Source organism: Mya arenaria, chromosome 2, assembly GCF_026914265.1.
Source record: "Mya arenaria isolate MELC-2E11 chromosome 2, ASM2691426v1".
In the NCBI taxonomy this organism is placed as follows: domain Eukaryota; kingdom Metazoa; phylum Mollusca; class Bivalvia; order Myida; family Myidae; genus Mya; species Mya arenaria.
The window spans coordinates 37,262,382-37,288,009 of record NC_069123.1 but is presented as its reverse complement, the minus strand read 5'-3'; the positions used below and the strand labels follow the sequence as shown (position 1 = coordinate 37,288,009).

The 25,628-nt window shown below is 34.7% G+C and overlaps 2 protein-coding genes across 5 annotated transcripts; both read left to right on the top strand.

Annotated features, from left to right (window-relative positions):
• On the top strand, positions 1-21,116 carry LOC128202789 (uncharacterized). Of its 4 annotated transcripts, none has more exons than XM_052903954.1 (14): positions 1-108; positions 3,304-3,393; positions 7,810-7,875; positions 9,634-9,818; positions 10,034-10,093; positions 11,766-11,849; positions 12,341-12,451; positions 13,248-13,373; positions 14,102-14,257; positions 14,460-14,541; positions 15,304-15,422; positions 16,561-16,819; positions 18,469-18,649; positions 19,280-21,116. In XM_052903954.1, exons 2-14 carry the CDS (start codon positions 3,324-3,326, stop codon positions 19,533-19,535), a joined length of 1,755 nt encoding a protein of 584 aa, XP_052759914.1. In that variant the 5' UTR covers positions 1-108; positions 3,304-3,323; the 3' UTR covers positions 19,536-21,116. The 4 variants fall into 4 exon arrangements, with proteins under 4 accessions (XP_052759914.1, XP_052759903.1, XP_052759896.1 ...); XM_052903943.1 differs by having other exon boundaries at positions 1-245; XM_052903936.1 differs by having other exon boundaries at positions 8-67; positions 18,472-18,649.
• Positions 21,117-22,458: 1,342 nt separating this feature from the next.
• On the top strand, positions 22,459-25,056 carry LOC128224279 (uncharacterized). Its single transcript, XM_052934091.1, has 2 exons — positions 22,459-22,873; positions 23,594-25,056. The coding sequence occupies exons 1-2, from the start codon at positions 22,633-22,635 to the stop codon at positions 24,226-24,228; spliced, it is 876 nt and encodes a 291-aa protein (XP_052790051.1). The 5' UTR covers positions 22,459-22,632; the 3' UTR covers positions 24,229-25,056.
• The last annotated feature ends 572 nt before the right edge of the window (positions 25,057-25,628 follow it).

Below are 25,628 nucleotides of genomic sequence, written 5' to 3'. Positions count from 1 at the left end.
TAGCGAACTGTTTGGTTAGCCTTATGGAGGACGTCCAAATTTAGCGATATGGTTGAAAGTAGAAATGGTAACCATACGTTGATTTTCCGTGATTGTGACTAGGGACAGGTTGTAACATATACTTGTGTTCTCTTTTAATGGAATAGGTAGCGAATAAATGGATTAACCGTGCTGGGAAGATTGTTTGTGCGTTTTTGGAACTTATAATATTGGTCATCAGCATATATGGATGTGTGATATTTGAGGTATTGCGTACTTTTTTAGTCGCGTTTGATGTATGTAATTTCTGTTTAATAGAGGTTTGATAGTCTATGAAATTTTCATTAATACAACATCAATACATTCCATGATAAAATAACAATAAAATCCGGTGCTGTTGTTCAAATCATTACATCCAAATAGTTATATATAGTCAGCGTAGTATGTGTGGCAGGTAATTTAGAAGTACCTTTAAATAACAAACACAAATTCCGAACCAAATAAAGGCAATTTTTCGTGAAGTGAAAGACCAGAAACTGTGACATATTTTAAGAACTAAATCCCCCCCTTTCAAATCTTGGGAAATATTTCATATCTTATACATGTTTTTGTTTTTTAATCTTGGCTAAATGAATGAGAAAATGTGACAATTTTCATCCTATTTCGTCTACTTTAATATTAATAAATGTTTCCTATCTTGGTCCAATGTTTAAATTGTACTTGACATTCAACAGTATCCATATTGGTGCATTTTAGCTGATAAGGTTTATTCGTCATATCGACTGTATTTTATGCGTTTACGACATCTCCTTTTCAGCCATTAAAACATAATGTGTTTATACCTCATCTCATTTCGTACGTCTTTAACTGTCTAAAATGAATGCAGGTTGACACATTCCAGAATGAAAAAACTCGTTCTATTGGTTCGAAAGTAAGCAAGTACTACAATTTTATACTGGTATAAGTCAGGATACGGTCATTTGTTCCATTTAAGAACATGTTCTTGTGTTTACTTTTAACATGTCAACTGTTTTTTAAGAACATGTACATGTGTTTGCCTTTTAGAACATGTTCATGTGTTTGCCGTTTTAGAACATGTTCATAGTTTCTTTTTTAAGAAATCGACTTCAACAGTTTTGGAACAAATTAATGCACTTTTATTCATGCTAATACTTATCCAGAAAATATTCAGTGATTGAAAACATGGACAAATTAATACGGTGCGTATCATGATTTCATATTCCATGTGAATCAAGAAATCAATGGTTATTTTATTACCAACAAGGGATCTTTAAAGAGGAATTTTACAACAATTTCGCAGTAAATGCCAGACAATTCTAAAAATAGAAATTGGAAGATTAATAGATATTTGAACGGTATTGCCTTCATTAATTAAAAAATCGTAAGAGATTTGCACGTTTTATTCAGGTGAAATGCAGGGCATTGCGCGCAAATCAATGATGACAAAAACGCCTGTTTGAAATGTTTTAGTTGCTACATCATTTAGAGTTATCTTCAGGTTTTTTTTTTAAAATAAAGAAATAATGTATCACCTTGGGAAAGTGACTTGAGCGTCTGACTACAGAGCACATGGAGCGGGGGAATGGGGGTTAGGGAGGAGGGGGATGGGTTTAATGTTCCTGCCCAACTAAAGGCCTTTATGATATGGTCGGTTGCTGACCCAGCAGCTAGCTATATAATGGGTACTGAAAGGATAGGAATTGGGGTAAAAATGTCCATCAATCATAAAGGCGTCTCATAAGTCCAGCCGACTGGCCTTAAACGGAAAGCGCCGCCTTATTCGACTTTGCTTTTAATACACGTTTTAATATCTGCATTATATTTAAAAGTACGCATGGCAAAACACTAAACGAAGTACAGTCGAACCCCGATGGCTCGAACACCCGGGGACCGGCGAAAATACTCTGAGCCTCGAAAAATTCGAGCTAAGCGGGATTGTTTACCTTCATTTTAAATAAATCGGTCCTTGACATTTAGTTCGAGCCATGCGATTTCGAGGCAACGGGGTTCGACTGTACATCGCTGTATGGAGAATGGCTGAACTAATTTTCTTTTTTGAATATCTTGTATAAAGTTAACCCAAAAAGCATATAACCTACTTAATATCGCCATATAACTTGCAGAATAAACTGAATTTTGCTACTGAACATTTTATGGTTATATATAATAGCAATGGTCAGTATCGTGTCCAAATACTTTAGAAATCGGTCCAGTATGGCTACTTCAGTCAGGTTAAATGGCAATAAACACGCCTTGTTAATGTAAAGGTGTAAACAAAAGACGTGATAATAATTCAATCACAGTTCGACCATGTATCAAAATCTTAAAAGGATTTAATCCAAAGTACGTGGAATATTTCGAGTACCTGCTACTGATAAGCGCTATCGTCATGTGGTTTAAACCATTGATTTTGTGAATGTTTAACTAGCATAAGTATCACGCATTTATTTAGTTAATGGTTCAAGCATGCTAATAAATTGCGAGGTTTTGTGTGTTTAGGTATTTAGATACTTTCGATTGTGCAAGTGTCCGCCTTTCATCTACAGTAACGAAACATTGTTAAAGACAGGTAGAAATGGGTAGGGATTAAGGTTGTGGTGAGGGGTTAAAGATAGGATCAAGTTTAGGTAAGGGAAAGGTTGAAGGCAAACAGGTTCATTAAAAAAAATGTTTTTTATATATATATAAATGTTTTTATTTTTATTTTCGTGAAGTTAGCGGCCTAGCGGCCTAGCGTCGTGAAGTTAGTGGCCTAGCGGCCTAGCGGCGTAAAAAGTATTTTATTTTATTTTAAAAATCGATCAAACATTTATCTATAATTTTAAAGCATGCAAACATGCCTGGTCTTCTAAAACAATGATATATTTGCTGTTCTAGAAGAAAACGCATATAAAAATGCTCTGAATAGAAACCAATTTATGGCTGCTATGTTATTATATGAATAAAAAAAAACATTAATTCATCATTGTTTTCCAAAACAAACGCATGAACAATTGCTTTGAAATAGGGAAAAATAAGGCCGCCAGGCCGCCAACTTCACGCCGCTAGGCCGCTAACTTCACGTACATCTTTTGTTTATATATTTTTGGGCAAACTACGGGTACATACCTTACAAACTGCTTTATACGTCATTATTTAAATACTTTAACATCTTTATATAACTTACGATTGCCTCTTGATATGAAAACTAATTTAGAATTGTGTATAATAGGGATCGTTCCTTTATGCATTTTCACATTCCTTTTTTGTGAACTTGTGATATTTCTTTTCGAAAAATGCCTCTATATAGTATTTGCTTTTTAGGTGGAGAGAAGGACATAAACATGGTCTACACGACAAAGTACACCAAGTTGTTATGGACAGCAACCATATTGGTTTTATTGGCGTCACATGGTACGTATACTTTCATTTTAATTGACACGCAACAAGGATACAATATAAGAAAACTTGTGCCAAAATACAAAGTGTTTACTTTGTAGCGTGCACGTAATTTCGCTTAACAGACCGGTTCTGATATGATAATTGAACGGTAACCAGTAAGCGGAGCAAACTACCGTGCGATAATGAGCGTGCGGATAAATTCGAACGATATTTCAGTAAACGCACGCTACTTATTGTACAGTTAACCTGACACTATGGTACAAAACAGTTATTACACCAAACCCTTATGATTGAAAACATACATAACTAGCACTCATTCGTAGGCCCTAACAGAAGCCAGACACTAAGGATGCCTTTGTTTAAATGCTCAAGGATTAGAAACTATCCAAAGCCAGACAATCAGTTTAACAATCACGGCACAGCCCATGCCTTTCGCATACATGTCAAAAAACTGTTATCAATTATTGTTGAAACAAGTCCTTAAGCACGCTTTCACAACAGGTTATGTTTTCTTCCTTAAGCTCCATATACTTCAAGCCTCATATTGGTGTCTCCATAATCGGAACTTGCTATCACTGAAAGTTTTCATTATAGTTAAAACACTCTTGCAGGAAGGTTTGTAACATCAAATCAAAAGTTAGGAACGGATTCATTGAGGAATAATTAGTTGCTTTCAGTATAAATATAGAAAAAAATGTTTTTTCAAGCGGGAGTTTGGCAATACTTCATCGAGTCATATTTCATTTTAATTTTCTGGTGTTCACGATATGAAACATTATCGAAATTAAAGAAATATTTGTTGTTATGTTATGCTTATAACTCTTTGAGAAAATGACATTTTATTGAATCAAATCTGAAGAACCATTCGAAACTCCTCGGCAATTTTTTTCGAAAACAACCTCGGATGTATTGAGACGGTTTACATACTCAAAAAGCGGTACGTTTAAGTCCGCTGCAAGTTCAGCAGTTAAACCTTTTTACTTAACGTTTAAATATGTTTGCAATTATACAATTCACTGACAATCAATTTTAACTTAGATCAATAAATACAACTCTAACACTACATTTAATTAATGATATTATTAAAAATTACGAACTACTTCAACTGATGTACCGGCATACATCCGAGGTTGTTTTCGATTAAAATGGCCGAAGAGATCCGAATGCTAAAGAACACGTCACATTTTAGACATAACGTCATTGGTAGCGCCGACATTTGATACGGATTCCAAACCGAGCCAAAATTTCAAAAGGGTGAAAGATATCAAGATGCCAATAACTGTTTTAATGTTTTAAAAATGATACCTAACTGATAAAATTATATAAACTACCTGAAAGCATTTCATAAATATAGTATGGAATGTGTGTAAAACTAATTTCCTGATAAAGATATGTCTATAATGTTCATTATATAGATATAGGCCATCTATTAAGGCATACATGATCCACTATGTTGACAGCCAGAAATGCAGGTATATATATATATAAACAAATTTATATCGCTAGCGTCCATAATATTTGAAGTCAAACACATGGCCTAAAACTATGGAATGCCGTTGGGGCCAGGTCCTTGGAATGTGGTTATCTGAAACGCGATATTCGATGATACGATGATGAAAACGCGAAATTACGAAACTACGATAACAAAAACGGGACAGTACGATGATAAAAACGTGATAATACGACAGTTTTTAACCATTGATATATTGTGATATCACGTTTTCGTTCTCGAAGTATCGTACTGTCACGTTATCATGACCGTTCTGTCAGCTTTTCGTCATTGTACTGTCGCGTTTTCACTAGCATCTATAATATTTGCAGTCAACCTTATTGCCTTAAGCTTCTACTACAGTCAGGAATAATCAACTGTATAGGAAACTGATTTGCGGTTTCCATGATGAATACGGTCAAGAAAAAACAAACTATGAATAACTAATGTGTCTATTTAATAATACTATTAAACGCCCATGTGCAAAATGTACATGTGCATGTTGTTTATTGTTTATAGTAAAATAGTGTTTTGATGCAGTCATGATAGCTTCTTCTATGTCTACAGTCAGGAATATGATGTATATAAGGATTTCATTGGTTTTTCCCTTAACAATCAAGTTTGGAGCATATCAACGCTTAAATATCTAATTTTATACTCATGTATGCTATGTATATATAAGGATATCGATTATTCAACGATTATTGCAAAATATTGAGCAAATTTTCTGAGACTTTGTATACTGTATGGTCAGGATTGCTTATGTATGAAAAATGAAACATATCTGTTACTTTCATTTGTTTATTATAGAACTAATGAAATAAGACCTCCTGGACCATGTGTACTGGAAATATAAATCAAGTTATCCGATGAACAATTGTGTGAATTTTGAAAGCCTGGTCACCCTATATAAGTATCATGGCAAATGACGTGTACAGAAAAATTATGTTAAACCAATCCAAAAAAAAAAAAAACATAAAAAAAACATGCATTTTAGGCCTAAAAGTTTTCAATTAGGAACGTTCGTTGTCGGATGGTAGTTATCAGTAAGCAATACCCTTTTGCAGTCAATTAGTTTGGCTTAGTGGATGGTAACATTATTCCATAATGGGTCACTAATCTTTATATCGTTCCAAAATGGCGACTTTTTCCCGATTACCATCAATACAGGAAACATTACCCAAATATTTTCCAAATAGTGTTGGCGTCTTGATCAATGTAAACAGGTTGTCGATGATGTGATTTATACATTACGGGGTTAGTGGGTGACCCGATATGAGATACAGAGGGCGCAGGAAACCACTCGGGTTCGAGCTTCGCTCTGATGCAATATTGTTTCCTTTGCCCCAGATATCCCATATCGGATCACCTACTAGCCGTAGCTTATAAAATTTGACGTTTCCATGATGCATACAGATAATAGACAAATCAGAACTCATTCATGATACCCCTTTGGCACTGTTTAGGACTACATGTACATATATTTAACATTCATGCACACTCAAATGTTCCTAGCTCGAAATCGCCTGGCTCGATTTTATCGCACACACGATTTTTATTTTTAAGTTCTATTATTATGGTTAAAACTGTTACCAGCTGGCCTGAATTTGCCTTTTTCGAATTTCCCAATGGCTCGAATGTATGAAAGATATCCATTGTTGCCACAATGAGGTATTACCATCGGTCAAATTTGAATTAATAATTTCCTGAATCATATATGACTACATTTATGACTGGTCATGTATGAGTATATTGGGAACTTATTGCCGGCTTCTACAATGTTTACTGGCAAGAACCCATGTTGAATTCATTGTCTACATTGTATTATAAATATACTTTATTTAATAATATATATTATACATTAAACAACAGTATTAACTCTGTACCTTTTTGGTGTTATACAATATGTATTCTCTTTTTTCTCGCCTACCATGTTCATACTCTTCTCATACATAAATTACGGGGTATGTAGGTGATTCGATATGGAATTTACGGAGCAAAGAAAATACTATCGGATCAAAGCGAACCCGAATATGGTTTCCTGCGCCCCAAATATCCGGTTCACTTTCGAACCCCGTAACGTTTATATCACGTCGACAAACTAGACGCCAACTTGAAACGATATGAAGATCAATGACCTAATATGGAACACATATAGGGTCGCCGCGTGACTGGTCCTTGACCAATAGCATTGCGTCATTCAAATTTGAGTTGTGATATATAACATTTATACATTGAGGCGATGCACTTTTGTATAAGTCTTTACAAACGTATGTTCTGTTCTGTTGTTAATGTCTTATATACCTTATAACTAAAGTCAAAACATAAACACATATACTTTTTATTCACCAACGTTTGGTCATTTGGTAAAATAGCACTGCCACGACCATGTCTTATCGATTTCATAATTACACGCAGTGGTCACAAATTGGCTCAGGAAGAACAATATTTAATAGGCACTTAAAAAGCTTATATTTTTAACTTCTGTACCCTGTGCGTAGGAGTGATGAGTATTGTGCACATGAAAGTCAGTATTACTGCATATTGAAATATACAGCTACCCGTATTCAAATAACCATATAGAAGGTTGTCCGGGTAGTGCAGTAGTTAGCGCACTCGCTTCTCACTTAGGCGACCTGGGTTTCATTTCGGGTCTTGGCGGAGTTTGTTTGGTTTGTGGTCACCAAGCCGGACAAGTGGGTTTCCTTCGGGTACTCCAACAACCAAAGATCACACTCTCGCGTAACATCGTGCTTACGAGAGTGATTAAAAATGTTGTGATAGCTTGTTTCACAACCGTTATAAAATATCTAAGTTTAAACTAAAATAGAATTCATGTTTGCTTGTCACAAAATTTTAATTGTATTACTTGTAATTCTATTGCATACAACCAAATTTGTTATTAGCATTAAATTTTGATTTTGTTGATTTTGTTTCAGTTTTGACGGCATGTACAGGCATTAATAGTGGAAGATTGGTAAACATCAGCGAGACGGCAGATAATGGTAAACCAACCCTTTCAAATATTGCATCCTTAAGTAGTTTACAACTTAATAATTTCCATAATACAATGGAACTACATATACTGGCCCACTAGCCTAAACGATGGTCAATACCTACTTAAAAGAATAAAAATCAACACAAACTAAACGAGATACAAACAAAAAAAAACATACGAGAACGGAGATCCATACGAGAAACATAAGAGAAAAATAGGTAACACATACAAAAACCAACAAGAGACATATGAGAAACATCCGAAAAAAAAAACCACCATAAAATAAACATAAGATAAACATACGAAAAACATTAGAGAAAAATACGAAAAACATAAGAGAAACATAAGATAAACAAACAAGAAACATACGAGAAACTTAATAGAGACATACAAGTATTATAAAAGAAACATACAAGTAACATCAAAGAAACATACAAGTATTATAAAAGAAAAATAAAAGAAACATACGAGAAACATAAAAGAAACATACAAGTATAATAAAATAAATATACAAGTAACATCAAAGAATCATAAAGTAAACATGCAAGAAACATACGAGAAACATAAAAGAAACATACGAGAAACATAAAAGAAACATACAAGTAACATAAAAGAATCATAAAATAAACATACAAGAATCATTAAAGCAACGTACAAGAAACATACGAGAAACATAAGAGAAAAATACGAGAAACATAAAAGAAACGTACGAAAAACATAAGAAAAAACATAAAAGAAACGTACAAGAAACATAAGAGAAAAATATGAGAAACATAAGATAAACGTACGGGAAACATATTAAGAGAAACATACAAGAAACATAAAAGACACATTCTCATTACACAGATCGAGCGAAATATCGTTATCAGTAAATTCAATTTAAATGTTGATGGTACTTATGTTATGCGATCTAAAAAGATTACAGTTGAGTGCGAGTTACACTTTGTTATGTTGACGAAATTATTGATTTGAAAACCGTATCAAGTATAATAAGACCAGGAAAGAACATTCCCAATTTATATTCTTATTGGTATGTACTAAACTACAAAAAAATGGCATCAATTAATTTCAAATGTATATAATGTATATAATACAATATGGCCAAATACCCACAGCAATGGCATCACCTACGAAGTTGCAAAATGGCCTAATGCTATGCAAAATATTTAAGGACGTAGAGACTTCGATGTTTTTATTGAAAGAAAGTTTCATTTTTTATATTGAATTTTGTTGTATATCTTGTTTATCAAAAATCCGATCTTTAAAGCATTCTGAAATAAGGCAATTTGCGAACTCGTTTTCAAACAAAATGGCGGAATTACGCACACCCTTTAAACGATCGAAGAATATGCTTCTTGCCACATACTGGACATATCGTTATTTCGTAATATAAAAAAGTCAACTTTCTAGGCAAATGTTAGAATCAGAATCGGTACTTTTTCATATAAATCCGCCATTATGTTTCGAACCGATTATTTTTCCCACTTGATATTTGTATCAAACTGATTTCACCCCCTGTATTTAGTATATAATTTTCTTTAGAATATTTAGCAATTTTCAAAATACATAAAAGTATACGGGTTGCCTTGAACAACAGTTAAACATATAAAAATAAGATTATTCATATTGTTATGTAATGAAAATAAGTTGTGATTTAGAAAAGACTCAAATAATTATTTTTGTAATATTGGGACCTGCTTTATTTTCCTTTTGTCTTTATCTGTGTGTACATACTCACATGAAACAACTCTTTCAACATTTCCAGAAACAGTTATCTTACACGGAACACGGTCTAGCACGGACAATATACAATATGAAGTCAAGTCAGGGACAGTTGGACCAGATCACTTAGACGAACTAAAAGGCTTCTTTGATATCATTTTGCCATCTAACACGACATTTGAACTAGTGAACACAAAGCCGTTGGACTTGGAATATTTCGCGTTGACCGTAAGTAAAAATACGTTTGACTTATTCTTCTTATAATTTATCAAAGTAACTCAATTATATTTATATTCTGCACATAAATGAATACCTGCTTTTCGTGTTGTCATTCCATTAATGGCGCCGATCACTATTGGCAAGGCTGTATCACACAAATTGGTAACTGTTATTTAGATATATGTTATATCATATCGTTTAGAATGGTTTCTTTTTCTACACAGTTTGGTGTCAATGATCTTCAAAACATCGCGCTAATGATAACATGCGGCTCTGCAACACCGGTAAGTCGTACTTTCAGGGGTTGACTAACAATCCTGAACGTTTGCAATCAGAATTCCTCAGTCATTTTTCATACAAAATTACCTAGGGTGAATATGGACGGTCAGAACTCTTTACTTAAAACTACGCTGCAAGAAGAGGGCGTAATGATTTTGATTGAGCAGATTAACCGATTCACTTAACTCCTATCGATATGCTTCGTAGGCAATCAATATGAACATAGTAATACGAATTACACGTTTAAAACGCTAAAACTAATTAATGGTATTATTTTTAATTGTACGAACTACATCTACTGATGCACCGGCATACATTCGAGGTTGTTATCGATGGAAAATGACCGAGGAGTTCCGATTGGAACGTTTGGTGAGAACGATGACTCACTATTTTCTTTGTGGTTCTAAATACAGAGAACGCATTTACTCTTGAGCTAGCTTTGTATCTGTTTATCATCTAAAAAAGGCACTATACAGATTGTGCAAATATATATATTTTTTAATTTAAATGCATTATCATTTTTAACTCATTTGTCTTTAAAGGTAAAAAATATTAACGTGTACATATAAACAAAGATTAGCGTTTATTAAAGTGGTTGTTTAATTTATATCTACGTGGCCATAAATTCCCAAGTTAAAAAGATAAAAGACGCCTTAGTGTTTGCCCTACATTGTCAGCCAATCAGGGGCGCTAGATTTTTTAAAATATTTCGTTTCTTATTAGTGAAGAAGCGTTACTTATTTCTGAAGACAACTCTTCAGGATTAAGTAAACTGCTATAGCTGCGCATGCGCATATAGACACGCCTACTGTTTGCATAATTGCAAAGGCGCAATATTAGTGTCAACGCTGATTTAAATGACGTCAAAATATCTTGCTTTGATCGACAGGTCTTTTTTACAGGCGCACGGCTTAATTTTAAAGTTGATACAATTTGGGAGAGGCTAACACTTGGTCGGTTAAAATTTATTAAGTATTTTCTTCGTGAATAAGAAACCACGGTCGCTTCGCTGCGCTTTATAAACTCTAACCTATACAAAATATTGCTACCATTGTCTTATCTGTACACAAATTAAATAGTTTGTTTTCTTTTGATCATTAACGTCAAATGAATCCGGTTCCGTCTACGTCTAATTGACGTACGTATCGTATGCTCGCTTTTTCATATGATAATATTTCGAATAAATATTTCTGAAGAGTCATTACCTTGATTTCGAAACTATAAGCTTAAACGGTCAATTTAGGCAAAGCGTATAAGCAATTCTAGATCTTTAGATATATTGCCCTATACTTCCTGATTGGATGACATTAGAATATGTACGAAATGGAGTCCCTGTTATCAACGATTGCATCGTACGATCCGATTTTAGAATCAAATATTACTGGTAGTAAAGAGATACATATACATCTGAAAAAAGAAAGTTTGCCTGGAACAATTACTTGATGACAATTTAAAGTACATGTTAAATCTTTTATTTTATATCTTACACTGAATAAGTATTCAGTTGAAAATAGTGATATAACGACATTTCGTCGTATGCCCATTGATGACATGGTGCCTGTGTTCCTTTATTGGAACGCAGTTTACGCAAAACTTCAGTCTTACGATATTTATTAAAACGAGGCTCTGATGTGTTTTTAAAACGATAATTTACATGAACTATGTTTCTTTTCACAGTCGGAGATAAATATCCGTGTGGAGGCTGTGAATGAGTTCTGGCCGAGCTTTGAAGGCGCTCCATACTCACGTAATATTACAGAGGTAGCTAATTAAAGCTTATTTATAGAAGAGGTAGTGCAGAAATTCATGTGACCAACTGACTTAATACTTAAACGCATTTTCAGCAGGCTGTAAACACAATTATTACACAATGATCCGAGATTGTTCAGAACTTTGTTACAGATAACAACGTGATATCGTATAAATATAAATAATCATGGCACTTGTTTAAGGCCGATTGACAATACAATCAACTATGGTACCTGTTCAATAAAATTAGTTATATTCAATTTCCATGAACATATAATCAAAATTCAATACTTTTCAGAAAAATATATTGTCTTTTCGACAAATCTCAGGGGGCTACCTAAATTTCATTTGATGTTTAACATAAACAGAAACTCGTGTAATTGTCTTACATTTTACAAGTGATAGCTGTTTTATTGAACCATTCATATCTGTTTGTGTTAAGTTTTTTGTAATATTTTGGTACAAATTCGGCAGCTTTATACTGTAACGTTGCTATCTTTCAGGACTTTCCGATCTTTCAAGATTTCTTCGACATATCACAGCGTGTAACCGACAGAGATAAACCCGACACTGTGAACTTTTTCTATGAAATTCAACCCTACTTGATTTCAGGGGTAGGTAAATTATAGGCAAAATGGTATTACTTAGATGTCAGATTCATATACATGTGTATATAATTATAAAGATATGTCTCAGAAATTATACATAAAATATATAAATCTTACAATGTCTTATACAAGGAGAGATGGTCACGACGTATACCAAACGTAACAGAAAAAGTTATCAGGAATGTTTGTGAGCTCGATAATAAAGCCCTTACTTTAAGGGCGTATTTGTTGGTAATAAAATGGTTTCGGTTTATATCGGTTTCACGAACTGTGTTTTGTTGTTACAGTTACAAATTAAACCAAAACCAGTTTGATCATTTCTTTTTAATAAAAACCGAAACCGGTTTTTGAAGCTATCGTAATCCCTACAGGAGGCGGTTTCATCGGTTCGTTCCATGCGAAAACTAGTTTACTTTGAAAACAACATGGCGAAAAGTGATCAACCACGTTGTTGAAACTCGATCTTTTTGATAACAATGCCTTACAATGGGCAATTGAGCTAAATGAAAAAGGTAATCATTAACGAGAAATAATGGCTACATGCAGTAGCTCCGCCATGTTGTTCAAACTGTTCACAAAACCATGCATTTGTTACTTCAAGCAAAAGTATCAAAACCGGTTTCGAAACTGCTGAAACCATTGAAACCAAAACTGAAACTGGTTTTGTATCAACAAATACGCCCTAAGTAGAACGTAAAGTGTCGCTTTTTAAACCTACTTAAATTTACATTTTTGATCACGTATATAAAAAGTCTATAAATATGTTTTTTTACGAGCTGTTTATAAATAAATTATTTTACAGTACGGTGCGGAGGAGTATTTTGAAATGGTGGCGATAACGAATGGTCGTATACGACGAAACGGTTCCAAGATTTTGGATTTCGACAGCATGACACACCATTCCATATATTTAAACGTTACAGTTAAGGTAAAGCTCTTCATTAGCTTTCAAGTATGAAAATACATAATAAGTACCCATTATCCTAATGTAGAAAAAAACAACCAAGTTTCAATTTCAAGCCAGGCATATTACAAATATGCGATCTACAAATAAAACTGACATATCATAATTATTTGCATGATACCTTTCAACATAGTATTATGTTACCGCCTATTACTCGAAGTCAAAGATGAGTCGCCAGTTGTCATTGAAGGCAAACGAGAAAACCAAACCATGGAAAATCCCACCTTACCTAGAATCGAAAGCTATTCGTTGGACACTCGTACATTGTCAGTATTTGTCGAAAGAATATGAAACAATATCATACCGAATTTAATTGTTTTCTGCACACTTTGAAGCAAGTAAACACACTTGATTCCCGCCTTGACATGATCTCCCGCCTCACGAAAGACAAGGAACGACTTCTGCTCAATGTGTTCGGCACAGGTGAGTTACGAGAATCGGAGTAGAAGACACTGACCTTGCAGTAATTGTTTAACTTTATATCTCCGTACAGCAGGCGAGGAATCAGGTATGAGTTCACTTGTGACGACAATTTCTCGTAGACATATAGTGAGTCAAATGTCTACGCGAAGGTCGTAAGTATGGCCGAATATCCGTATTTCTGTTGGTGACTTTTATAGTCCAATGGCCCATGTCCATGCACCAATGCCATGCATAGAGCAGATCAATTTAACAAATCGTTGTTTAACCAGGACTCACAAGGCCCTGACGCCCATACGACGAGCGGTATTGTCAACATCACAGTACAGGACGTAGATGACCAGATCCCGTTCTGGGAGTACAAGGATTGCCCCCGCCCATGCACTGCACCCGCATACACTGTCACCGTATACGAGACGGACGCCAAGGTAAAAATATGGTATTCTACTTGTTTTTCATGGAAAGAAACACTCTTTTCCTGCTTATCCATAATATAGTGTTGCTTCGTACTGCTACATGCTGTGAATGCCATTTTGTCACTAACTGATTCATGTTAGAATGTTAACAATTAATACATGATGGTTTACTTCCATTGGTTTATAATTAACAACGAAAATGGTGAAACTTCAGTCCCTGACACTCTACCCAGGGAACTTAAACGCTGGCGACCCCGATACGTTGGGAACAAGGCTGGTGTATTCCATTACTTCAGGTGAATCAATTGAGCGTGTTGTATTATACTTTTTTATATTTATGTAACTTTAAATGATTGTATTCCTCAATGCACGTGGCAGTAAATGAACAAAGAACGATTCCAAAATTCTTATAAACTCAACAGCACATTGAATGTGTACATTTGTAGCTAGAACTTAAAACACACGTAGTGGTATTGTTTTCGTACGTTTGTTCATCTATTGGAACGCCTCGGTCATATTCCGTCGAACACAACCTCGGATTTATATGGACGGTTTAATAATGTAAACGTTGCTGCAAGAAAATGATAAGACTATTTCAAATGAGCATCCCAAGGACTTTACCCATAGACATCCTTATTACTTATACAATTGCATACTTAACTGCGAATCAAGTTGAACTTATTAATAAGAAATAAACGTTGAAACACTACAACTAATTACTATGATTATTATGATCATTATTATTATTATTATTATTATTATTATTATTATTATTATTATTATTATTATTATGATGATGATGATTATTATTATTATTATCATTATTATTATTATTATTATTATTATTATTATTATTATTATTATTATTATTATGATCATTATTATTATTATTATTATTATTATTATTATTATTATTATTATTATTATTATTATTATTATTATTAAATTTACGAACCACCTTTGTTCTGCACCGCAATACGTCATACGAGGTTGCGTTTGATGGAAAATGGCCGAAAAGCTCCGATTGGTTTATATATGCGTTCCATTCCACTTTCAAGGTCACATGTATAACAACCAACAGTTGTTCACCATTGATGGCTCAACGGGCGTTATCACTCAGACGAAGTCCATTCAGAACGCTCAGTTTCCGGGCGCCCTAATCAGACTCGTTGTCGAGGTATACAAATGTGATGCTATTCATTTCTCCTATTTAACTTTGAACACCTTAAAAAAGTCAATCCGGGACGTTCAGTTTCCGGGCGCACCCTACTTTGTACACTTTAAAACTTTTATGTATATTCGTATCTTATACGAATCCTCTGTGGCCGAGAGTGTTATATAGGATCATCCCAACCCCAGCGTAGGTGTTTTGCGGAAACGAGGCCTAGCAATTTTGATCCACACTAAACTACCTTTTAATTTCAGATCCATAAAGACTTATCATATACATATATAAATACCTTACAACGATTGGTCTATAAAGATCGAGCAAGTATGTTCCATATATAAATACCTTACAACGATTGGTCTATACAGATCGAGCAAGTATGTTCCATATATAAATACCTTACAACGATTGGTCTATACAGATCGAGTAAGTATGTTTCCCATATAAATACCTTACAACGATTGGTCTATACAGATCGAGCAAGTATGTTTCCCATATAAATACCTTACAACGATTGGTCTATAAAGATCGAGCAAGTATGTTCCACATATAAATACCTTACAACGACTGGTCTATACAGATCGAGCAAGTATGTTCCACATATAAATACCTTACAACGATTGGTCTATAAAGATCGAGCAAGTATGTTTCCCATATAAATACCTAACAACGATTGGTCTATACAGATCGAGCAAGTATGTTCCATATATAAATACCTTACAACGATTGGTCTATAAAGATCGAGCAAGTATGTTTCCCATATAAATACCTTACAACGATTGGTCTATACAGATCGAGCAAGTATGTTTCCCATATAAATACCTTACAACGATTGGTCTATACAGATCGAGCAAGTATGTTCCACATATAAATACCTTACAACGATTGGTCTATACAGATCGAGCAAGTATGTTCCACATATAAATACCTTACAACGATTGGTCTATACAGATCGAGCAAGTATGTTCCACATATAAATACCTTACAACGATTGGTCTATAAAGATCGAGCAAGTATGTTCCGCATATAAATACCTTACAACGATTGGTCTATAAAGATCGAGCAAGTATGTTCCGCATATAAATACCTTACAACGATTGGTCTATAAAGATCGAGCAAGTATGTTCCACATATAAATACCTTACAGGTCCGTAAAGACTTAGCAGACAAGGACCTCAAGAATATTGCCATAGTGAACGTAAAGGTATATGGACGAGTGTCCAACGAAACGGATCCTATGCTGCCTCCCATCGGGGCCTCCAAGGAAGGCTCTACGACCAGTTTGCTGGTGCCCGTCATTATCTTGGGCATACTTCTCGCGATCATTATCGCGGCCCTTGTTGCTGTTGTCATCCTGTACAGACGAAAGCAGCAGCAACTGACAGTGTCTCCAGAAGATAAATCAGGTACACCAAGTTTTAATTCACTGACATTTTTACAATATTTCCAATTAACATGGTTTACAAGTCACAGTTCTCAGCTTTGATTAGATGGTGTATATATATATATATATATATATATATATATATATATATATATATATATATATATATATAACACGCGGTAGAAGGCGAAAATGGTACACATTCTAATATGAATAGTTAAGATAGGCGGCATTTATGTGCCACTCTAGCCATAATCATTACACAAGTGACATATATAATTAGCCCCGCGTACGCCCTGCCTTTGTCCGCTACTGGATGTTTTGAGACTTCCAATTATGATGTGTTAAGCGCTAGAATGATTGTGCTCTACTTAAGTCGGAATATTGTTCCTACGTAAACGCTTATCAATACCTGGCCACATTATCAAAGATCGTGTCGGGGAGTCGCTTTTTGAATCAATATTTTTAAGTAAGATATTGTTTGTATAGTTTGAATATCGATTTCCGGAGAAATAGTTGTATTTGTCATTTAAAACAAAGTTTATTTGATTTTACAATTGGAAATCCAATTTGATTTTCTTTACATGTTGTCTTGAGTTGATAAGATGGCCCATTTATATATATCAGGTTTTAAAAACCAGTTACGATCTCACACGCAGTGACCTGCCTCTAAAGTGGCCAGGGTACTGTAGTGCATTATCATTTTCAGCTCACACGTCAGCTTTTCAAGTCAACTCATTTTACCACTTGGTATAACAAGTTATTAAATATCATATGTGTTTTTTTACAACTTTAAAAGGCGCATTCTATCACATAATATTTTGATTAACGCTTTTGATCAAGATTCCAAGGAGAAAAAATCCACAGCAAAATATGTGTTTGAGTACAATTCAATGTTTTGTAACAGTTACTCAAGTATTCTTTTTGCTCTAAAATTGGTTGTCTTTGGTATACTGACACACTCATTTCATCAATACATTTTATGAGAAAATAATTGTTTAAAAAAGTATAAAAACATGCAAAATTTTAAATTCTTTTATATGATAAATTAAATTGAGATTGAGATTTGACTTAAGTATTTTTGAGATATTGGGATCAGGATACTGTATACATGCATGTTTTCAATACCAACTTAAATCTCAAGATAAGTGCTCCCATTACAATGACCAGGGTACTGTAATGCATGGAAGTTTTCAAATCCAGCTGCAATCTCACATGCAGTGATCTCCCTTTATAATGACTAGGGTACTGTAATGCATAAAGGTGTTCAAAACCAGCTGCAATCTCACACGCTGTGATCTCCCTTTACATTGAACAGGGTACTGTAATGTATAAAGGTGTTCAAAACCAGCTTCAATCTCACACGATGTGATCTCCTTTTACATTTAACAGGTTACTGTAATGTATAAAGGTTTTCAAAACCAGCTGCAATCTCACACGATGTGATCTCTCTTTATATTGACCAGGGTACTGTATTGCATCAAGGTGCTCAAAACCACCTGCATTTTCACACGCAGTTAACTCCTCCCTTTACAGTGACCAAGGAACTGTTATGCATGAAGGTTATCCTTGTTTGTGTTATTTTTTGTTACCAGACAATTTTTGCATGTCCATAGTGATATTATAAATCGCTCACCACTACAACGCTCATACTTCCCTTCACCGTTCAAGTAGAGCCCCAAACAGAGGAGGAGGACCTGCACACGGACGGAGACAGCTACAGCGGCCGACCGGACACCAACTACAAGCACACATTCGGTAACAAGACAACACGCAGCGTTACCGCCGACCTGCCTGAAATCCCCGACTTCAAAGGCATTCCAGCAGGTCGCCTGCCGCCTCTACCACTCAAGTAAGTGGTTTTGTTTTGTTTTATTATCAGACGGCCCAAGGCCGGTATTCATAAAACATATTACGTCTAACTGAACCATGTTCCTAAATTAGCTATTCACTGGTAATTTAATATACAAACTAAACACCATCTAAATAACAATTATGTTTACGTTAATTTAATGTAAAATACATCCTTATGTGTTAAAAACACCTTTCAAGTTTGACTTAGAACATTTAAGGAATTTGACTCAAAGTAAGAAATGACTTAAGAAGTTTTATTAATAGCGGACTGTATTTAATTTACGTTTTCGATTGAACCTTGTCTTTTAAATGGAATTTAAATCTTTTAACAATCATATTAATTTTAAAAGTAATAACACAACATACTGAATATTACACTGAAAACTGTACAAGATTATTTTTTTCTAGCCATAAAACCAATGAACCTTTAAAGTCATCTATTTTTTAGCTGTTCAATCTTTACATGGTTTAGCTTAACTTCATTTTGAAACTGTCGAGGAACCGTTTGTAAAATTCTTAATTCTTTGAACACTCGATGAAATAAAAAAAAAGATGTTATAATAATTAAATCGAAATAAACAAATGTCTAAATTGTGTGAAGTTAAAAAATAAGTTCATATTTTCACAGGGACACCGGAACTGGAACTGTTGACACAGACAAACCCAAAAAGAAACGGTCAAGACGTCGAAACAAGAATAAAGAGCCTGAGATATTTGATGGTACAAAGGAGTACAATATGGGACTTGATGCAGAGTTCTTTGAGTCTGGAGACAAATCCAGAGTTAAGCGTTCCCAGAGGTCGTATGACAAGAAAGTAGATCCAGCCACTTGGATTACTGTTCCGAACGATCAGCCAAGTGAAAAGGCTTATCAGAACATATAGAAAAAGACGCCTGCGCGCCCTTGAAACATGGACGTTTATTTAGTGTTTCTTTTCTTAGTGATTAATTACATGTGTCGTGTGAAACCTTGTTACTGTGCATCAAAGGTATTGCCAAGTTACTGTTGTGGATATATGTGGCTTCTACACAGATTATGTGTGGAGCAAATGGATGTGCACCAGGTTTCAAGACGACTTGATGTGACTTAGGGTTGTTTCGTGTTGCTAGATATTAGCATTAGCCTGATTTCATTGAGGTGCTTACATAGCTATCTAGGATGAAACTGACTACATTTCAATTGATGTATATTTTCGGGTGTTTCGTAGTGAGTACAGGTTTCATATCCTCATTGCATAGTTTGTAAAACTACTACAAACATAACACATAACAACTATTTTGTCCTTACTTTAAATATGATATTTTAATGCATAAAAGCGCTGCTTATGTCGACCTTTCATTGATCATTCAAAATATAAGTGATTATATTCAAAGTTGCATTATACTTTGTGATATTGTATGTATATTAGGTGTCTTTCCATAAGTGTTTGAATGAATAAGATTTGAGATAAGATTTTAATCTGTTTTTGTTTGAAGTCCTTCTCTTTTTATTCATTCGGATCCGTTATCATTTGAATAATGAAATAACAAAACGTAATATGCATTTGTAGAAAAAGGCCTCCCTCCCGAAATACAAAATTGATCAATATATATATATAAATCAGAATATGATTTTATAGTGAAGTGCGACATTAATAATACTAAGTAGAAATATTTCAATATTTTTCATAATGGCATAAATATTTACATACTGTTCAGACAGTAATAATATCTTAATTTAAACGATTAAACTATGTCTGGGCAATGTTGATTACTTGACGGTCTTTCACTGCAGCCATCATTCATTCTGTAGAATAATTGTTCGTTGAGACAAGTTTTGATCATGAAGTTTTGTAAATAAGAAAGTCTCACAGTCATAATGTGTATCCAAGTTATTATACGCTTTTGTGTACGAAAACAAATTTCAAGACATACATGGTGCAGAACGCAAACACTTACATGTTTAACAATTAGCATATTTGACTGTGGGGTTGTTGAACAAAGAGTTCCTAGTAATGAAATTGCTGGGTCCTGTTTCAATAAAAATCGTTATGCTTAAAATCTTTAATTTCCAGGCTTAATTCCGTGTTTTGCGTAAATCAAGTTTCAATGACAATTATCGTAAGAAAATTTATCGTATTATAATAGATTTTGCGTGAATGCTTAGGAGTATCACCGAGCGCTTTTATACAGCGTAAGGTTAACGTCTAAGATACCCTAATAGAACGGAGCCCTGAACTCTAATGTCAATGAACAGGGCCGATTTGAATGTAAATCCAGTCAATTTAATCCTGATACATGTTCATATCCTAGCACATGTGTAAATACTGGTTTGTTATATTAGAAGACCAAATCATTTATGTTACAAAATATACAGTGAAATGTTCATTGTTTAAATGCATCATGCCGATAAAGCCGGCAATCATGGATTTCTATTATATTGTTGAAAACTTTTTTTAATTCAATAAAACATTATTATAAGATTGTTTAATCGTTTTTTTTTTGTAGTTTACGTGAATACCTCAACAGGACTTATATTCACAGAAGAATATTATTCACTGTATAGATTTTTAATATTGAAAGACGTTTTTGAAGAAAGCAATCCAGTTGTTGCTAGCATAACCCCGTGGTGTCGTCGTCGTTCAAAATATATGAAATATAATGTTAGATATGTCCAAATTTGAAAAACAAAATTTAGTAAGGCACACAAATTGTGTATTTTCGCATTTTTGACCAGCGACTCTTCATTTCTTGTAATATAGCCCTAACATTATTCGATTAAAATCTAGCTCAGCAAGTAAACGTTTTTTTTTTAAAAAAAAGGAAACAAAGAGAGTGTCGGGAAATGTAATAAGTAGGCATTGTTTATCATTTTCCCTAACTAAATGCTAGAACAAATTTGTTTTGACAGGTGGAAAAACTATGAAGTATGGGGCGTTGAATACCATGTAAATACTTTCTAGCGCTATTATATATGATCAAGTGTCTGTGATATATGTTTGTTGTAGAAATATGTTTGTATATTGAGCTAATTTATTGAGAAATGTAAATAAAAAAGAAAGATATACCGTTTTCGTTTTCATCGTGTACATGCAGGTGAAAAAGAGTTTGCTTTTTTAGTTTATTTACCATCGATATTGTTGGCAGCACTCATCATATTGTCATATGTTCTTATATTTACAAGTGCATTTATCAATTGTAAAACTTATCTCCGAAGACTCATACAAATATCAAAATTGAGTGTTAACCTTTCAAAGTACAGTAACCTAAAGAAACCACACTACATTCAAAAAATGCATTGAACATTTGAAGAAATATGTTTTAGATTTAACGGTTAAAAATAAGTACAATTTGAAGTTGACAAACAATCCTACAAACAATTGAATGGGAGGATGCAGGAATAGTATATAAGTTTCTCGAAGTATATAGAAAGTGTGATATTTCCAACAGTTTGCACACCTGTGTCAATAACCGACGTGGTGATCGCCAAAAGCCTGCACGAACTACTCGTTGTCATGGTAACCGCCCGGAAATTCCACGAAATGCTCACTTGCAGGCAAGGTTAGACGATTATAATTGGGATGTTATAAACGTGTACGTGTTTAAGAAATTAAGTCTTTGGGCGCACTTATCGATCATTTTTAAATGTCAGAATCTCATCATCTAAAAAAACATAAAATGTATTTTCTCGCCATCTCTCAGATAAAATAATCCGAAACACCAAATCTACAGCTTTGCCTGCAACTAGCAAACATATGTTCTTGTAAAATTGCAATGTTTATCGGTAAAATCGAGCCCGTTGCGCATTGGCCAACATAAACAGGACTCTTTATGATATTCCCCTAATTGTATTTACAGAAAACGATATATATATAAAAGTATACGTAGGAAGGTAATTTCAAACAAATTAGCTCAGCTCTAGCTCTCGCTCAGAAGTAGCAACCGCATACGCCGATTGGATTTTGCGCGATAATATCACAGTTACTTAAATGAAGGATAAATATGCGACAAACAGTGTTTCACGAGAGTTGCAGCATTTTTATAACGTTAATGATGTTGTTTAATGTTGCCGCCTTCCAGTCAGGAGATCCCGCGACCCAGGAACCCATATGCACCTCGAGGTTTGACTTCGACTACAAGGTGCTCTCCAAGCTCGTCGCTCTGGAGACGGCACAATCGCTAATGCGGGAGACAATCCGCAAGCAGGAGGACGTCATAAAGGAGATACGGGCAAGCGCAAGCCGTGAGTGTAAATTCTCTTTTTCGTAACGTTTCTTTATAAGAACAGCAGAAAAATAGTTACGTATTTATATTAAACTAGACTTCCGCAGATCGGGTGTTTCGCCTGCGGGATCACGCTGTTTCTAGTAAAAAGCATCATGAGCCTGAACTTTTGACGTAGACTAAATATGGCTTAACTACTGGCCAAGACCATTGTCCATACATAATTCAAAAAACTGTCAGTCGCTCAAAATATATTGATTGGCTCCTAAACGCTTGTAGCTTGTCTTAATTTTACCATGACCCGAAATCAATAAGATCATTTACTGACCGTGAACAATGTGCATTCCAAATTAGATCACTCGGCACCAAGTCGTTGAGAAGTTATTGATCTGAAACGAACGCGCCTTTATCTTATAAGGAAGGTGACCATGACCTTTGATATAAATATATCTCAAGATCAATAGAGGTCATCTTCTGACCATGACCAGTTTGCATATGAAGTCCGAATACTCTACATGCAGTAGATATTGTTCGGAAATGAAAGTGTAACGAAAAAGACGCCGACAAAGTTATCAATATATGTGTCTGTCTTGATTCTTAGACACAAAGTACTCATTTTGCTGGTATTTAGATTCAGAGAAAAAAAGGCTTTTTAAGCTCAGGTTCATTTAGTAAATGATCAAAATCAAAACCAGTAACTAGTATTGTCATTTTCATATGTAATTTTTGTTTTATATAGAAACTTTGGAGCAACACAACTCTGAGATACAGACGCTCTTGGTAAAGATGAACTCAGTGGAATCCATTTTTTCTCTTGGTGGGAGCGGCACGGTTTACATCCGGTGGGGTCGGACTTCGTGTCCAGGGAATGGGACGGAGCTGGTGTATGATGGGTATGCAGGCGGTTCACACTACTCAGTTACAGGAGGGGCTGCTGATGTACTATGTCTGCCCAATGATCCGTTATGGGATGTATATGAGGATTCAACTCAGTCTGGTGCGTACATGTACGGTGCTGAATACCAATTTACCCATAGAGAACGCGGGAAATTCTTTGGAACCGATCCATTCGACAAGGACGTCCCGTGCGCCGTTTGTCGGACAGCACGGTCCAGCGTCATGCTACTTCCGGCGAGGAACATGTGCTACGATGGATGGACACTAGAGTACAATGGATATCTCTCGGCCGAACATTCGGATCATGCGGGTGCATCTCGGTTCACATGTATGGATGCTAGACCGGAAGTACTCATGGGAGGTGGCAAGGATGAGAACGGGCGGCTATTCTACTTCGTCGAAGCCTCATGTGGGTCGCTCAGGTGTCCCCCATACGTCAATGGACGTGAGCTCACGTGTGCCGTGTGTTCCAAATAAGAGCATTTGTAAGAACAATGAAACTCTTTCCAATACTATAGTGACAATATTATAGTAACCGGAGAGATTTATCGTCACCGTACATACGTACCCATTGGTACATAGTAGACATGCAACAAGAAAATATCATTTGTTACGTCTCCCAGGACACAGATAGATTAAGTGTAGGGTTGAGTTCATACTAGTAAAAAATAAGATTAAGTTATTCGTGTTGGCTGTATTGAATCATATGTGTTAACTTTGGAATTTTCATGTCAATAATGACATTTCAAGGAATTCGTTAATTTATTCCCTATCGTTAGACTCTTGTTGAAAAATCATCTCCTATTATTACCAGATTTCATAACAATACTCACAACATTTGATTAATCTGAAGGAAAATATACAGCACATAAACTTTAAAATAAACGAAAAATTTTCATAAATTAATTTTGAGATATTTTAACAATTTCAAGGCCTTTGAATTGATAGTCAGTTGGAATATGGATGCATTGAAGATGCATTTTAATATTCACTCCAGCGGGGTATTATATGAAGCACGTTTTGATGTTTATACCCCAAGGTTATACATTACTCAGAAACATTCTTAGTGAAACGGAAAGCAATTGTGACAGTAATTGTCAATACCTTGATATGATTGCCGAATCAATTATTGTATGATGCATGGGACAATTAACTGCTGACAATACGTTGAGCTCAGACAAATCGTTTCATTAGATCATCTTTATTGGCAAAAACGATGGCCAATCTAATATTATAAAACAAATTCTCAACAAAACCTTTGATTATTCACGTACACCTGAGAAATAACCTCAACGGTATATTTTATTCTGGCAATAAAAGGAAAATCATTTGCAAAACATATAGTGGATAACTAGTCAGTGTTTCTGAGAAAATTTAATGAAACAGACGCTGCGGTTATCGGCAAGTATAATTCATCTTCATTAGTTTTTACACAAATGAGTGATAGGCTGTGCATGACTTGACGCCAGCGGGTTTTTTATCTCTATATATAAAGTGTTGAAGGTCATGGTCCATCCTTGCAACTTTTCAAGGAAACACCACGATAGGTATGGAGCATTTCATGACGATGAACAACAGACAATAGCTTCGTCATTAGCAATTCGGGCTTAGGCGAGCTATGGCACTGCACAATTTTTCCAAGAGTGTATTTGTATTTACAATCTTCGATAATAAGTGATTACAATAATACCATGTTCGCCTTTGAATATAAATATTAATTTCGTCATTAGGGATAAACTTGTCAGAATTGGGACAGGGCAAATGAGAAACAACTGATATTGTAACAAGACAAATTGCGTTAAAAGATTACTTGCTTCTTTATTGCCCTTAATTTTAAGCAAAACTGATGACGTTATACCCGTAAAATTATAAGGCAA

Excerpts from the sequence above, each read along its gene's own strand:
- LOC128202789 (XM_052903928.1), top strand. Across the intron at positions 9,819-10,033 it reads TGGAATATTTCGCGTTGACC|TTTGGTGTCAATGATCTTCA; the intron begins GTAAGTAAAAAT and ends TTTTCTACACAG. Across the intron at positions 16,820-18,468 it reads GTCTCCAGAAGATAAATCAG|TAGAGCCCCAAACAGAGGAG; the intron begins GTACACCAAGTT and ends TCACCGTTCAAG.
- LOC128224279 (XM_052934091.1), top strand. The coding sequence starts at position 22,633 with ATGCGACAAACAGTGTTTCACGAGAGTTGCAGCATTTTTATAACGTTA. Across the intron at positions 22,874-23,593 it reads GATACGGGCAAGCGCAAGCC|AAACTTTGGAGCAACACAAC; the intron begins GTGAGTGTAAAT and ends TGTTTTATATAG.